This window comes from Schistocerca americana, chromosome 6 (assembly GCF_021461395.2).
Source record: "Schistocerca americana isolate TAMUIC-IGC-003095 chromosome 6, iqSchAmer2.1, whole genome shotgun sequence".
NCBI lineage: Eukaryota > Metazoa > Arthropoda > Insecta > Orthoptera > Acrididae > Schistocerca > Schistocerca americana.
Genome location: NC_060124.1, coordinates 428,559,685 through 428,574,012, shown reverse-complemented (window position 1 = coordinate 428,574,012; position 14,328 = coordinate 428,559,685). Strand labels below are relative to the sequence as shown.

The 14,328-nt window shown below is 39.2% G+C and overlaps 2 protein-coding genes and 1 pseudogene across 2 annotated transcripts in view; 1 reads left to right on the top strand and 2 right to left on the bottom strand.

Moving 5' to 3' along the window:
* LOC124619442 (cyclin-H) overlaps positions 1-5,748 on the top strand; it is a 93,600-nt gene extending 87,852 nt beyond the window's left edge. Inside the window, exon 3 of the mRNA XM_047145829.1 lies at positions 3,773-5,748. Coding sequence (XP_047001785.1) covers positions 3,773-4,432 — 660 coding nt within the window. The 3' untranslated portion in view covers positions 4,433-5,748. The remainder of the gene's footprint in view (positions 1-3,772) is intronic.
* The window catches only part of LOC124620187 (cilia- and flagella-associated protein 45-like), a 219,547-nt gene that overhangs the window by 86,263 nt on the left and 118,956 nt on the right, over positions 1-14,328 (bottom strand). The gene's annotated exons all lie outside the window — the stretch shown is intronic.
* Positions 13,385-13,502, bottom strand: LOC124620475 (annotated as a pseudogene).

Here is a 14,328-nt window from a genome sequence, read left to right as displayed (position 1 = left end):
TGGCCGCTTTGTCCATAAACAGCCTGTTTCAATCTATCCCAGGCATGTTTCATAGGGTTCATGTCTGGAGAATATGCTGGCCACTCTAGTCAAGCGATGTCATTATGCACAATGAGGGTGAGAATTGTTGTCCATGAAGATGAATGCCTCATCAAATGGTGCCGATATGGTTGCAGTATCAGTCCGAGCATGGCCATCACGTATCATACAGCCATTACAGTGCCTCCCATGACTGCCAGCGGGGTATGTCGGCCCCACATAATGCCACCCCAAATCAGCAGGGAATATCCACCTTGGTGCACTTGCTGGACAGTGTGTCCGAGGCGTTCAGCCTGACTGGGTTGCCTCCAAACACTTCGCCAACGATTGTCTGGTTGAAGGCATATGAGAGACTCATCAGTGAAGAGAACATGATGCCAATCCTGAGCAGTCTATGTGGCATGTTGTTGGGCCCTTCTGTACTGCAATGCATGGTGTGGTCGTTGCAGAGATGCACCTCGCCATGGACGTAAGGAGTGAAGTTGCGAATCATGCAGCCTATTGCGCACAGTTTGTGTTGTAACACAACATCCTGTGGCTGTACAAAAAGCGTTATTCAACAAGGTGGTGTTGCTGTCAGGGTTCTTCCAAGCCATAAACCGTAGGTAGCGGTCATCCACTGTAGGAGTAGTCCTTGGGTGGCGTGACAGAGGTATGTCATCGACAGTTCCTGTCTGTCTGCATCTCCTCCATGTCTGAACAACATCGCTTTGGTTCACTCCAAAATGCCTGGACACTTCCCTTGTTGAGAGCCCTTCCTGGCACAAAGTAATGCAGATGCGACCAAATCGCGGTATTGACCATCTAGGCATGGTTGAACTACAGACAACATGAGCCGTGTATCTCCTTCCTGGTGGAATGACTGGAACTGAATGGCTGTCGGACCCCCTCCGTCTAATAGGCACTGCTCATTCATGGTTTTTACATCTTTAGGTGGGTTTAAGGACATCTCTGAACAGTCAAAGGGACTGTGCCTGTGATACAGTATCCACAGTCAATGCCTATCTTCAGGAGTTCTGAAAACTGGGGTGATGCAAAACGTTTTTTGATGTATGTATTTTGGCTGCATATTTTCTGGCCATTTTCGGAGTGATCCAAAAGATGATGACACAGTGCCAGAGAGGGGCTGGACATGAGAGTCTGCACCACAGCTACTGGTCAGCAGGAAAGAGGTATAGCTTGCAGATGTGTGCGCTCGCTCTGATAGATGGAGAGAATGTTCAAATAGTCAAACCTTTTCCGTTGTGTCTTTAGTCACGACGACACTGCAGTGACTTCTTTGAAATTTAGTGATAGCAGTGGCCAGATTCCATGTTGTATCTAAATTAAATTGACTATTGCAGTTATTTAGATATTCAGTTGATCAAATGGCTTTCTCAAACATTGAGCCCCAAAATAGTGAGGAGGAAGTTAAACAATTCATATCACTAGTTCTTAGAGTGAGCTAGATGTGTACAATGTTTAATCACTGCTGACTTTTCTGGTTGTAAGAAGTGAGTGCACCACTGGTTTTCATAGCATGTGTCACAAACATTTAGTGTTGTTTTATCAGTACATAAGCTGCTCCAACTCTCACAAAGAATCTTGCATGCAGACACCTTTTGAAGCGATAGGTCATTCTTCACAGAAATGTGATGGACTATAGCTTTCATAGGAGGACAGAAGATCACTTTGACAAGATGTTTCTCAAGGATCTGGCCTTCTTTGAGGAAAGAGTTCTCACTTACAGCAGAAATGTATTTGACTTCAAAGTAGAATTCTTATTGTCCTCACTATTCTTAGTTTCATGTGAAATGTCTTGCGAACTCGTTGCTGGGAATATCCATTCATTCGAAAATGTTCTTCAGATGTAAGAGTTCATCCTGCAGGGAGTCTTTCCTCAAAGATAGAGAAACACTGTGTCACTTATCTTCTGCTCACCTATGAAGACAGCAGCACTACAGAATTGGTATGAATGAGAACATGTTACTTCAGAAAATGAGTGCTCACCAGATTCATTGTGGGAGTTGGGACAGTTCATCTATTACTTAAATATGAAATGTTCATGATGGATGCATTGGACACCTACATTAATACCCATGTGCTACAAGTAGACGAGTCCAGCAATGATGGAGCACTGTAGAGATAAGGGCTACTTTATGAGTTACAGCAACATGGAAATTTTAACTTCCATCTCATTGTTCTGGGACTTAGTGTTTAAGGAAGGCATGTAGATTCAATTAGCAGAACATTTACGTAATTGCAATAGTACTGTGGCAGAAAGAAATGAGGCCAGGATATCAGCAGAAGAGCAGCCGATCTCAAAATTTGACAGATTATTCATTACACCATAACAACCTGAAAATATACAAATCATGTGATACCTGGATCACTAATTATTGGTAGAAGCATTAAGAAAAGGTCTGAAAAATTGAAATTACATTCTAGGAAAGGTACACAGAAACCTCTTTTCTCCATGTGCAATATAAAGAACACATAAATACAAAGTGTTAACACTATACACGAGGGTAATCCCAAAAGTAAGGTCTCCTGTTTCTTTATAAGTACTTACACCTGTTTATTTCTGCAATGGTTTACATCAGTTTACAGCTTGAACATGTTGCTATTTTTCGACATAACCACCATTACTGTCGATGCATTTTTGTAGACACTGTGGCAGTTTTTGTATGTCATGTCATACCAGCTCGCCACCATGCTATTCAGAAAGTTATGAACCTCTTCTTTCATCTTGTCATCGGAGCTGAATCTCTGGCACTACAATTAGTGCTGACAGGTACTGAGGGACTCTGAAAAAACTCAAACGGGCAATTCAGAACCGGAGAAGAGGAATGTTGAGCAAGGGCGTACACATTCTCCATGACAACGCTCGCCCACACATCGCTCCTCAAACCTTTGCTCTCCTGCAACAGTTTCAGCAGAATATAATGACCCATCCATCCTATAGTCCTGACTTGGTGCCCAGTGACAGTGACTATCACCTGTTCCCTAGGTTAAAATAACATTTGGCCGGAAAGCGATTCGTCTCGGACAACGAGGTGAAAGAAGAGGTTCATAACTTTTTGAACAGTATGGCTGCCAGCTGGTATGACATGGGCATACAAAAACTGCCACAGCATCTACAAAAATGCATCGACAGAAATGGTGATTATGTCAAAAATAGCTAAATGTTCAAGCTGTAAACTGATGTAAACCAAACCATTGGAGAAATAAGCAGGTCTATGTACTTATAAAAAATTGGAGACCTTACATTTGGGATTACCCTTGTAGAAAACAAATTGGTTACTAATTTAACTAATGTGAGGAACATACATGAATAGAATGTAAGTAGATCACTGCATGCTGCACTACATTACTATATGGGTACGGATTAAGTGTTACTGTATGGTACTTGTGTTGTTCTGGGGAAGACCATAAGTGCTCCTTCCTCATTAGTTTAAAAGGTGACTGTGCTGTGAAATGCAGTATGGGAATCTGTATGTAGTCAGCATCTTCTTTCTTTATTCTATTAGTTGTTTTTGCCAGGTTATTCAAGGTATTTATTCTTTTTCCTTCCATGCTGTAAAATATGCCCTAGTAGAAAGCCATTTAGCTAAATCCCCTAGTGTTAATTTTTTGTTATTTGCTGCAACAGGCTTATGTTTTAATAATTCAGTAAATGTTGTGAGAACTGGTGTCCATATTGTTTTTAAGTTGAACCAAATTAAATAACATTCATGTGTTGAATGTCTTTCAGGTAGAAGAATTCAACGTGTCAATGGCACAGTTTGTGTCAAATATTAAAGGAGATCGTGAAAAGGCTGCCGAGATAATCCTAAACAATGAATTGCTGTTGATGCTACATCTTAACTATAACTTAACTGTTCATCATCCTTTCCGACCTGTGGAAGGCCTGCTTGTGGACATTAAATCTCGTGGTAGTCTACGTGACCCAGAGAGACTGAGACCAGGAATTGAGGAAATGTTGGAGCGTGTGTACCTGACTGATGCTATCCTCCTGTACTCGCCATCACAAATTGCTCTAGCTGCGATACTCCATGCTGCAAGCAAAATCAATGAGAATCTAGATTCATACGTAATGGATATTTTGATTGGCCCATCTGGTAGGGAGCACCTTTCGGGTCTTATTGAAGCTGTCAGGTGTATCCGTTCTTTGATCAAGTGTATTGAATTACCACCAAAAGATCAGATGCGTATGTTGGAGAAGAAGTTAGAAAAGTGTAGAAATCAAGCCCATAATCCTGATAGTTATGTGTACAAGAAAAGAATGTTGGACATGATTGATGAAGATGACGATGATGACGAACGGTACCTGTACACCAAAATGATCCGTGATCAATCAGCAAATGATGAGGCACTTTTGGGTGTCTCAAAAGTGCATTCACCTGCAGCTTAATGACTAGCTTCCTTTTTTATTTATTAATACATGTTTTTATGCAACCAGATACTTATTTTTATGCAATTGTAAATTTTTGTTGTTTTTATGTTCTGCTGCAGGTATATTTTTGTAATAAACGTGGCTACAATCTTTATTCATGTTTGTGTGCACGACATCACTGATGCATATGATAGCTGGTAAAAATACTTAATATATCTTATTTCACAGTTTTCAAATCATTTTGTCATACACACAAGATGTACCATATGTGTATTATTCCATCTGCATTGCTACAAGTATTATAATTCAAATAAATAAAAAGTGCCTTGTCTCAGACTGTGTGTGTGTGCAGTAATTAAAATAGTCTTTTAGGATTGTAATCAAATTTGGTTACATAAATTTGTACCAAAAGTTTTATATGAAACTGTTAAATCAATATACCTTGGACAAAATGTCATCTTCATGGTAAATATGTATTCAGAGAGAGAGAGAGAGAGAGAGAGAGAGAGAGAGAGAGAGATGAACATGCTAATGGCATAACATTTACACTGTTTTCTTGTCACATTAAAAATGAGATATTGCTAAATACACAAATTGTTCAGTATTTTTAACAGACAATAACTGTTGAAACTAAATTATTTGCAGATGTGACTTATCTCGACTACTAAAAGATAAAATACCTGCACAAATCAGTTCATATATTCATAAGCCAGATTTGAGACTGAAACAATTTGTGTATTCTTTATTGTTTCCATTACATTCCAAAACATGTTTATTTTTCTTTTAATTGGACAATATGCAGAAATATGATGCTTTTGTGAGAAAAGAAGTAGCTTTTAGTTTTAGTTTATGTAAATTTGTATAACAACATAAGGCTGTTAAACAGTAGAAGCTCATACTGCATAAGTTCCAGTTGTTTCAGTATTGTGATACTTTGAAATGAATACATGATTTTTAAAAGGCTGAAGATATTTCTTTTCATAAATGTATACACCTAAACTGAGACTGTCGACAAGCAAACAAACAGAAAATATTACTCTTAAATAAAAATAAATAGACTGTAGTTACCAAAATAAAAAGTTGCCAATGATTAACATCAACATGAATCAAAAGATGTTGGTATCGGCTGTCTTTTTCTTAAGAGCATGCATTCATAGCCAGTGTGGTTTAAGTACCTGAAGGGACATTAGGTTATTGCCTGATTTATGTTAGGATTGGAAAAGAGTTTGAAAGTAATGTAAATAATTATTTATTACTCAAATGTTTGAGTACTTTACCATTTTCATCAGCTTTTAATGTATTACTGAAGGTGTAAAATAAATCAGTGGTTTATATATTTTGATTTTTTTTCTGTATCAACTTATTTGGATGGTTCTCACTGTTTCACATTATAACAAAAGCCAACTGATGGTGTCGTTATTTCAAAGCTGTTTTCTTTTTAAAAGACAGTATGAGCAGTTTGCAAATCAGAAAGGCAAACTAAAGTGTTTACGTATGCTTATAAAAAATAAAAAAATTTCTTGAGGGGTGCATACAAACACAGAAAATAATTATTTCACTAACAGAATAAAAAAGCGTGAATTACAAGTACATATACAACTCAATTTGAGACTGACAGCCAAAGAGACTTAGTAGATCAACAGAAAATCTAAATACAAAGTAGTAAATCATGTACTGCAAAGAAAAATAGTCATTTTAAGAGTGGAAAAATGCCTAACAAAGACCAACCTTACAGGAGGGACATATAAAAGGTTTGAATAAGCTCCTTTGGGATAGGAATATTACAGAGAAGTGGTGGTCAGAAAAAAAATTACCAGAAGATAAGCTTTAGTAAATGTAAAAATCACCACATCGTTTGTATTTTGTTCTTCCTCTGGAAAGCTGGAGATGCATGTCAACCAGTACAGTTGTGCCTTCTCATTTTCCTTTGACACTGCTCCCTTCATCCAGCAAAAATTTACATGGTCATAATAAACTCTGATATAAAAGTTTCAAATCTGAGATGCATCACTGAAGGCAGAACATTTTTAGAATTTTCTGTCAATCGATATACTACTTCTCTACTCAGAAGAATTGCACTTTAGTGTCTTATTATCAGCCAGTGTACACTACCTACCATGCAGTCATTATATTCAAAACAAAGGGTCGTATATCACCATGTGGCTGTTGTAAGTTTTGTTAATGACTGTGAATGAAAGCTCAGTCGGTGCAATCAGCCAGTCCCTACCTATATGTGTTGCAGGTTTTCTCATCAAATTTCATTGTGAAATCTCACTGTATCAGACAAGTTGTAGTGTTGTGTTGTTGCAGTGTTTCGAAGAGTTTCCTACTCTTCATCTTCAGGCAGAAATGATGAGTAGGAAACTCGTCAAGGTGAAAATGAAAAGTAAGGAACTCGTCAAAACATTGCGACCATACAGTGCTGTGACTTGGCTGTTTTTTGTTTAAATGAACACTATATGAATGGATCATTTTAAAAAACTCATTTACTAAGATTGCATTAATGCACTGAATTTAAAAAAAAAAGTTGTTTTTATTTATAAGGTAATAAACATATAATAGAACTACTACAATACTTATCTACACTAATGCTCATACTTTAAGGATAATGCTGATATATGGTGAAACAATGCTCTGGTGGGCAGTTTGCGGGTTTAAATCACCTCGAGGCATTTGACCTGCGGTTCTCGCACGGTGGCGCTGGCAGCAGTCCATATACACAGATGCGTGGTGCATGTCAGAGTATGGTGCAGCAGGTAGGTGTGCAGACATTTTCAGACATGCTAATGGTAACTGTGTGTTGAAAATGGCTCATAGAACACTAATTGAGGACGTTATGAGGGATAGAATACTAGGGCGACTGGAGGCTGGTCAAACACAGCAGGTCATAGCATGGGCCCTGCGTGTGCCACAAAGTGTGATCTCAAGATTATGGCAATAATTCCAGCAGACAGGAAGCGTGTCCAGGTACTACAATACGGGACGTCCACAGTGCACAACACCACAAAAAGACCGATATCTCACCATCAGTGCCCACAGACTGCTACGGAGTATTGCAGGTAGCCTTGCTCGGGACCTTACTGCAGCCACTGCAACAGTTGTCTCCAGACACACAGTCTACAGACGACTGAACTGACTGGGTTTATTCGTCCGGAGGCTTGTGAGATGCATTCCACTGACCCCTGGTCACAGGAGAGCCCATAAAGCCTGGTGTCAAGAACACAGAACATGGTCACTTGCACAGTGGTTCCAGGTTATGTTCACGGACGAGTCCACGTATAGTCTGAACAGTGATTCTTGCTGGGTTTCCATCTGGCATGTACCAGGAACCAGATACCAATCCCTTAATGCTCTTGAAAGGGACCTGTATGGAGGTCTTGGTCTGATGGTGTGAGGTGGGATTATGATTGGTGCACGTACACATGTCTTTGACAGATAAACTGTAACAAGTCAGTTGTATCGGAGCGTCATTTCGTACCAGTATGTCTGCCTTTTCAGGGGTGCAGTGGGTCCCACCTTCGTCCTGATGGATGATAATGCATGGCTCCACTGAGCTTCCATTGTGGAGGAGTACCTTGAAACAGAAGATATCATGCGAATGGAGTGACCTGCCTGTTCTCCAGACCTAAATCACATCGAGCACGTCTGGGATGCTCTCGGTCAATGTATCGCTGCACGTCTTCAAACCCCTAGGACACTTCAGGAGCTTCGACAGGCACTGGTGCAAGAATGGGAGGCTATACCCCAGCAGCTGCTCAACCACCTGATCCAGAGTATGCCAACCCGTTGTGCGGCCTGTGTACATGTGCGTAGTAATCATATCCCATATTGATGTCAGGGTACATGCACAGGAAACAGTGGCATTTTGTAGCACATGGGTTTCGGGACAGTTTTCTGAACTTATCACCAATACCGTGGACGTACAGATCTGTGTCGTGTTTCCCCCTATGTGCCTATGCTATTAGCGCCAGTTTTGTGTAGTGCCATGTTGTATGGCACCACATTCTGCAATTATCCTTAATTTATGAGCATGAGTGTACAATGTACACATTACTGCACTGCAACGGTACAGAAGTTAGGTTGCCCCCCAAAAGTGATATATTTTTAACGACAAATTTCATTAAGGAGTAAAGATATTGGGAAGCAGTAGTTAGTATCACAAGTTTCCTAAACAGGCCACTGCAGGATGTTCTTGAGTTCACACCACATATAACTCTTATTGCACGTTTCTGTGCCTGGAAAACTTTAGCTTGGCTTCATGAATTACCCTAAAAAAATACCATACGGCATTATGGAGTGAAAGTAAAGCATAGTATGCCAGCTTTTTCATTTTTATATCCCCTATGTCTGACAGAATTCGCATTACAAGTAGAGATTTATTCAGACGCTTCAGCAATTCTGTGGTGTGCTCCTCCCAGTTGAATTTATTATCAAGCTGTAATCCCAAGAATTTAACACTGTCCACTTCTTCTATCTGCTTGTCATCACATGTTAGGCATGTACTCTTGGGACACCCCTTACAAGTTCTGAACTGCATGTAAGGTTTTTTTTCCACAGTTTAGTGACAAAGAATTGGCTACGAACCAGTGATTAATTTCTACAAATATTTTATTACACGATCTTTCTAAGACTACACTTGATTTGCTATTTATTGCAACGTTTGTATCATCGGCAAACAAAACAAATATGGCATCTGATAATGTTACTGATGAAAGGTCATTGATGTACATAAGAAAAAGTAATAGCCCTAAGATGGAACCTTGTGGGACCCGACATGTAATTAGTCCCCAGTTGGACAATGCCTGATTGCTTAATACATGCCCTTTTCCTAATAACACCCTTTGTTTCCTGCCAGAGATATAAGATTTGAACCATTTTGCAGCGTTTCATGTTACACAACAATATTTTAATTTACTTAAAAGGTTATTGTGATTTACACAGTCAAATGCCTTTGACAAAATATACCAGTTGCCTGCAATTTTTTGTCTAATGAATTAAGTACATTTTCACTGTAAGTGTAGATAGCCTTCTCAATATCAGAACACTTTAGAAATCCGAACTGCAACTTTGACAGTATATCATTTGTGATAAGATGGTTATAAAGCCGATTGTACATTACCTATAAAGCCGATTGTACATTACCTTTTATAAAAATTTTGAGAATTCTGGCAAAAGTGAAATTGGATGGAAATTTGGCAATATTTCTTTATCACCCTTGTTAAACAGTGGCTTAACTTCAGCATATTTCAACCATTCAGGAAATATTCCACTGATAAACGACTGGTTACACAGATAGCTTAATATGTTACTTAGAATCACATTCTTTAATTAACTTTGTTGATATTTCATCATACCCACTTGATTTTAAAGATTTTATGGTGGACATTACTTCTGCTGGGGTAGTGAGGGTCAAATTCATGATATGGAAATTACTTGAAATGTCTGGTCTGAGGTACCCCATGGCAGCATCTACAGAACCTGACAACCCCATCTTTTCAGTAACAGTTATAAAATGTTAAGAAGTTCTGGAACACTATACACATCTGTCACCAATGTATCATTTACTCTTAATGCTATCTGCCCCTCTTCGTGTCTGGTTCTACCGGTCTCCTCCCATATTGTCTTTATTTTGGTATCTGGCTGGACTATCTTTTCCTTGTAATATATTTGCTTTGATGTCAGTATTGCAGTCTTTAATATTTTGCAGTGGTTCTTGTAATATGCTAAAGCATCAACATCCAAACTGTTTTGGGTTGACAGATACTGGTTTCTTTTTCTTTTACAAGATACCTCTATTCCTTGAGTGATCCATGGCTTCTTTGTAGACTTTGCTTTAACATTGGTTAGTTTTGGGGGAAAACAGTGTTCAAATGAGATAAGCACTTTATTGGCAAAAGTGTTATATTTTTCATTCATGCCATGAGCTCTGTAAACATCACTCCAGTGAATGTATCTGAGGAGTGTCCTAAAATAATCAATTTTTGGCATATTGATTACCCTCTTGAGTTCCGATTTAACAGATTTTATATCCTGTTCAGTATTAACATTTAACAGAAGGAACTGCATGTCGTGGCCTGACAGGCCATTGACTATTGGTTTTGTAATATAATTTTGTTCATTGGACTTTTCTATAAAGATATTATCAATGGCTGTTTGTCAGCAATTGGCTACCCTTGTTGGAAACTTTACAATGAGAATTAAGTTGAATGATAATGTTACTAGCTCAAATAAGTTCTTATTGGGTGAGTCTTTAAGGAAATCTACATTGAAGTTACCAGCAACCACTATTTCTTTGTTTTGGTTGTTAAATGGGCCCGTACAGCTTCAGGGTGGTTTAGGAACAAAAGTTACCTGTAGGTGCTCGATATACTCTTAATGTTATGAAGGACTTTTTTATGAAATTCTACTTCTGTTGCACATGCTTCCATATGCTGTTCTAGGCAAGATTTATGAATGTCTATGTTCTTAACTTTATGACAGTTCCTGATCAATGTGGCAGCTCCTTCTGTCTCAATTTCTGCTCTACAAAAGTGAGATGCTAACGCAAATCTTGTATCACTTAAAAGTTCCATACCAGTGGTCACATGATGTTCAGAAAGGTAAATTATGTGAGCTGGGTTTGAGGACTCTAATTCATTTATGCAGATTTTTCTGTCACATCATTAACTCTGAAGGCACATTCTGCATGATATTCTGTGAAGTCTTCTCAGAGGTTGTATTTCTTTGTATTGCTTGCAATACCTCGTAATTGCTACCTGCTAACATAATATTCCATATTGTCATTGTGGTAGTTATTGCATGCATTTTGCTTCTTTTTCTTTGGGGGAGGTACCTGTGTCCTTCCTGACATAGACACCACAGACTTACTTTAACATTTTTCTTGCACATTTCTTCACCTTCTGCATCAACTCTGTCACTCCTTCTTATTGTTAGTTAACTTAGTGAATTGTGTTTGCTCATGAAGGCATTTTCTGTGATGACCTTCCATACTTGATCAAGTTGGTTATCACTGTGCCCACGTCTACCGTTCACTTTGCAGAGTAATACTTTATCTAGGCACTGTATACACTGCCAACAGATATTAATTTTTCATGTATAACTCCTAAACTCAGTCCAAACACGCCTTGAATGCCCAACGGTGCTGACCAACTGTCGTGTCATCATCGGCCCACAGGCGTCACTGGATGCGGATGTGGAGGAGCACGTGGTGAGCACACCACTCTCCCAGCTGTTGTCAGTCTTCGTGACCAGAGCGGCTACTTTTCACTCAAGTAGCCCCTCAACTGACCTCACAAGGGCTGAAGGCATCCTGCTTACCAACAGCAACAGCACCGAACAGACCCAGATGGTTGCCCAGCACTGAGGCAAGACCATTAGTCTATAACACCTAAGGAGATTACGTAGTTTGTCAGCTCACAAAAAATGTGGTAATTCTGCTGGCTACAGATCTTACACTATGTGGCTCAGTGATAAAATGCAATACTACAGATCCAAGGTCTTGGGTTTGGTCTCCTGTCAGTCCCAGAACTTTCATGTCACTCATCACTCATTTACCCTCTGGTAATATTAATGTAAAAAATACCAAGTTGCACCATGGTTTGGATTCAACATTGAACTTTGTCCCCCTATAACAGTTTGGGTGAGTCAGTTCAAACACCAGAAGAAGGTAATGGCATACCACATCCGACAGAACCACACCTAACAAAGCACTGTGGTATTGAAACCAATCTGTAGATTGTCCTTACCTTTAAGCTATAACTGTATATCTTACACGTTTTTAAAACTTTTGCTAACTTGATAGGACTAGGCACAAGTTTAGATGGAGTCATTGACAGACGGCTCCATGTGTGCACCATGGAGTGTGTTGGGATCTCTGCTGTTCACGTTCTTTATTATCACAGTGGCTGCTCTGAGGCTGCAACCGACCACAGCAGATCCTCCCAGCTGATGCCATTGCCTGGTGTGAAGCATCCTTCACTATTCTCAGTACTTCCTTTTGTAAATGCATCCCACTCTCTAGAAGCACACAAGTTTTTGTCTATTTGTTCTTACGTGCCTTGCCATACACCTAATAGAGGGTGGGTATAAGAGAGCTCATTGTACTGGGGAAGTAGGGTTAACCAGTAAAAAAACATGAAGATCTCAAGATCTTTTGATTTAAATGTCTTTGAATCTGCCAAATAAATTGAGAAACAAGTTACCTTCTTTTACATCCCTAACTCTACCCACAACATATTCATCTTTTTTTGTGTTGTGATAGTAGTATTTTTGATTCTGGTTCCAAATTTTTACTCTACTGTAATTTTGACATTAGACTGCCATAGCTTGGCAACTGATATAAATTTTTGTTGACTCGGGTAAGAACTGGTCCAGTATAGGTTTTTTTACTATTGTTCAAACCATGTTGCTTGTATCATGACAATGGATGAAGCTTTCACAAAACAACAGGACTACCATTACTAGTATTTGTCCACCTTCTTATGATATTTGGACAGATTCATACAAGTTGGAAACAAAGAAGGGCCATCTAGGGAAAAAAATCTCACAAAAACATGTTTTTTGCATATAAGAGCTGAATGAAGGTAGATTTTTGAAAACGAGTTTTCTGTTTTATCATAAGAATACCTTTTTTATTTATTTGCTTCAGTTTAAACTGTTTTCACACATTCCATTCACGTAAGACCAAATTTTTTGTCCTACATTTAGCTCGACTTTAAACCATCTTATCCCAACAACAAATAAGGATTATTAAAACTAAACTAAATTCCTCCCGAACAGGCCATGAAGACCCAAGGTACTGACAGCCACCATGTCACCTTCACCTCATAGGCATCACTGGATGCGGATATGGAGGGGCATGTGGTCAGCACACTGCTCTTTGAGCCATATGTTAGTTTCCAAGATCGGAGCCACGACTTCTCAATCAAGTAGCTCCTCAGTTTGCCTCACAAGGGCTGAGTGCACCCCGTTTGCCAACAGTGCTCGGCAGACCGAATGGTCACCCATCCGAATGCTAGCCCAGCCCAACAGCACTTAACTTTGGTGATCTGATGGGAACCAGTGTTACCACTGTGGCAAGGCCATTGGCTAGATAAGGATTATTGGTTAAAAAAATTTCTTTTTGACTCTATCCCTTCGTCTACCTTTGTGCAAAGTTTGAATCAATTTGTACAAATTTAAGTGATGTACTTGTTGGAACAAATTTGAACCTTCGGTCTCGCTCCAATCTGAAGTTATTTAAAGATGACTGTTTTGCAAGTAAAATCCAAACAATGTTGAATGTTTTTGCACATAAAACCCGAATGGTGCACATACCAATGGTGCCATTAGCTGACCTGTAATTTCAGCTCAATAAAAATCTTTTTCAGAAAGAATTAATCAATTTGTCATAGTGCCAGCACCAGTTCACTGTTCAAACCTTGCTTAGTATACTGTAACGTAGCTGCTGTAAGACAGATGTTCAAAAGGCTACACAAATGGCCAATGGTGCACGCTAAACCAAACACTTTTTACCTCAAGTTCCTAACTCACACAGGAACCGAGCAGCAAAACTAGCCATCCAAAACACAATTCTAAATGTGATCTTTTCAGCCATATTTGTTACAGTACTTCCGTGCTGTTCATTGGCACATTTCTGGATACAAATTATAGACTGATTTGCCCTCATTACAGTCATGATGTACCCTAACTCAAAATTTTGTATTTACTACACAACATATAGATATACAGGGTAGTCCATTGATAGTGACCGGGCCAAATATCTCACGAAATAAGCATCAAACGAAAAATCTACAAAGAATGAAATTCGTCTAGCCTGATGAGGCAAACCAGATGGCGCTATGGTTGGCCCGCTGGATGGCGCTGCCATAGGTCAAACGGATATCAACTGCATTTTTTAAAGGGAACCCCCATTT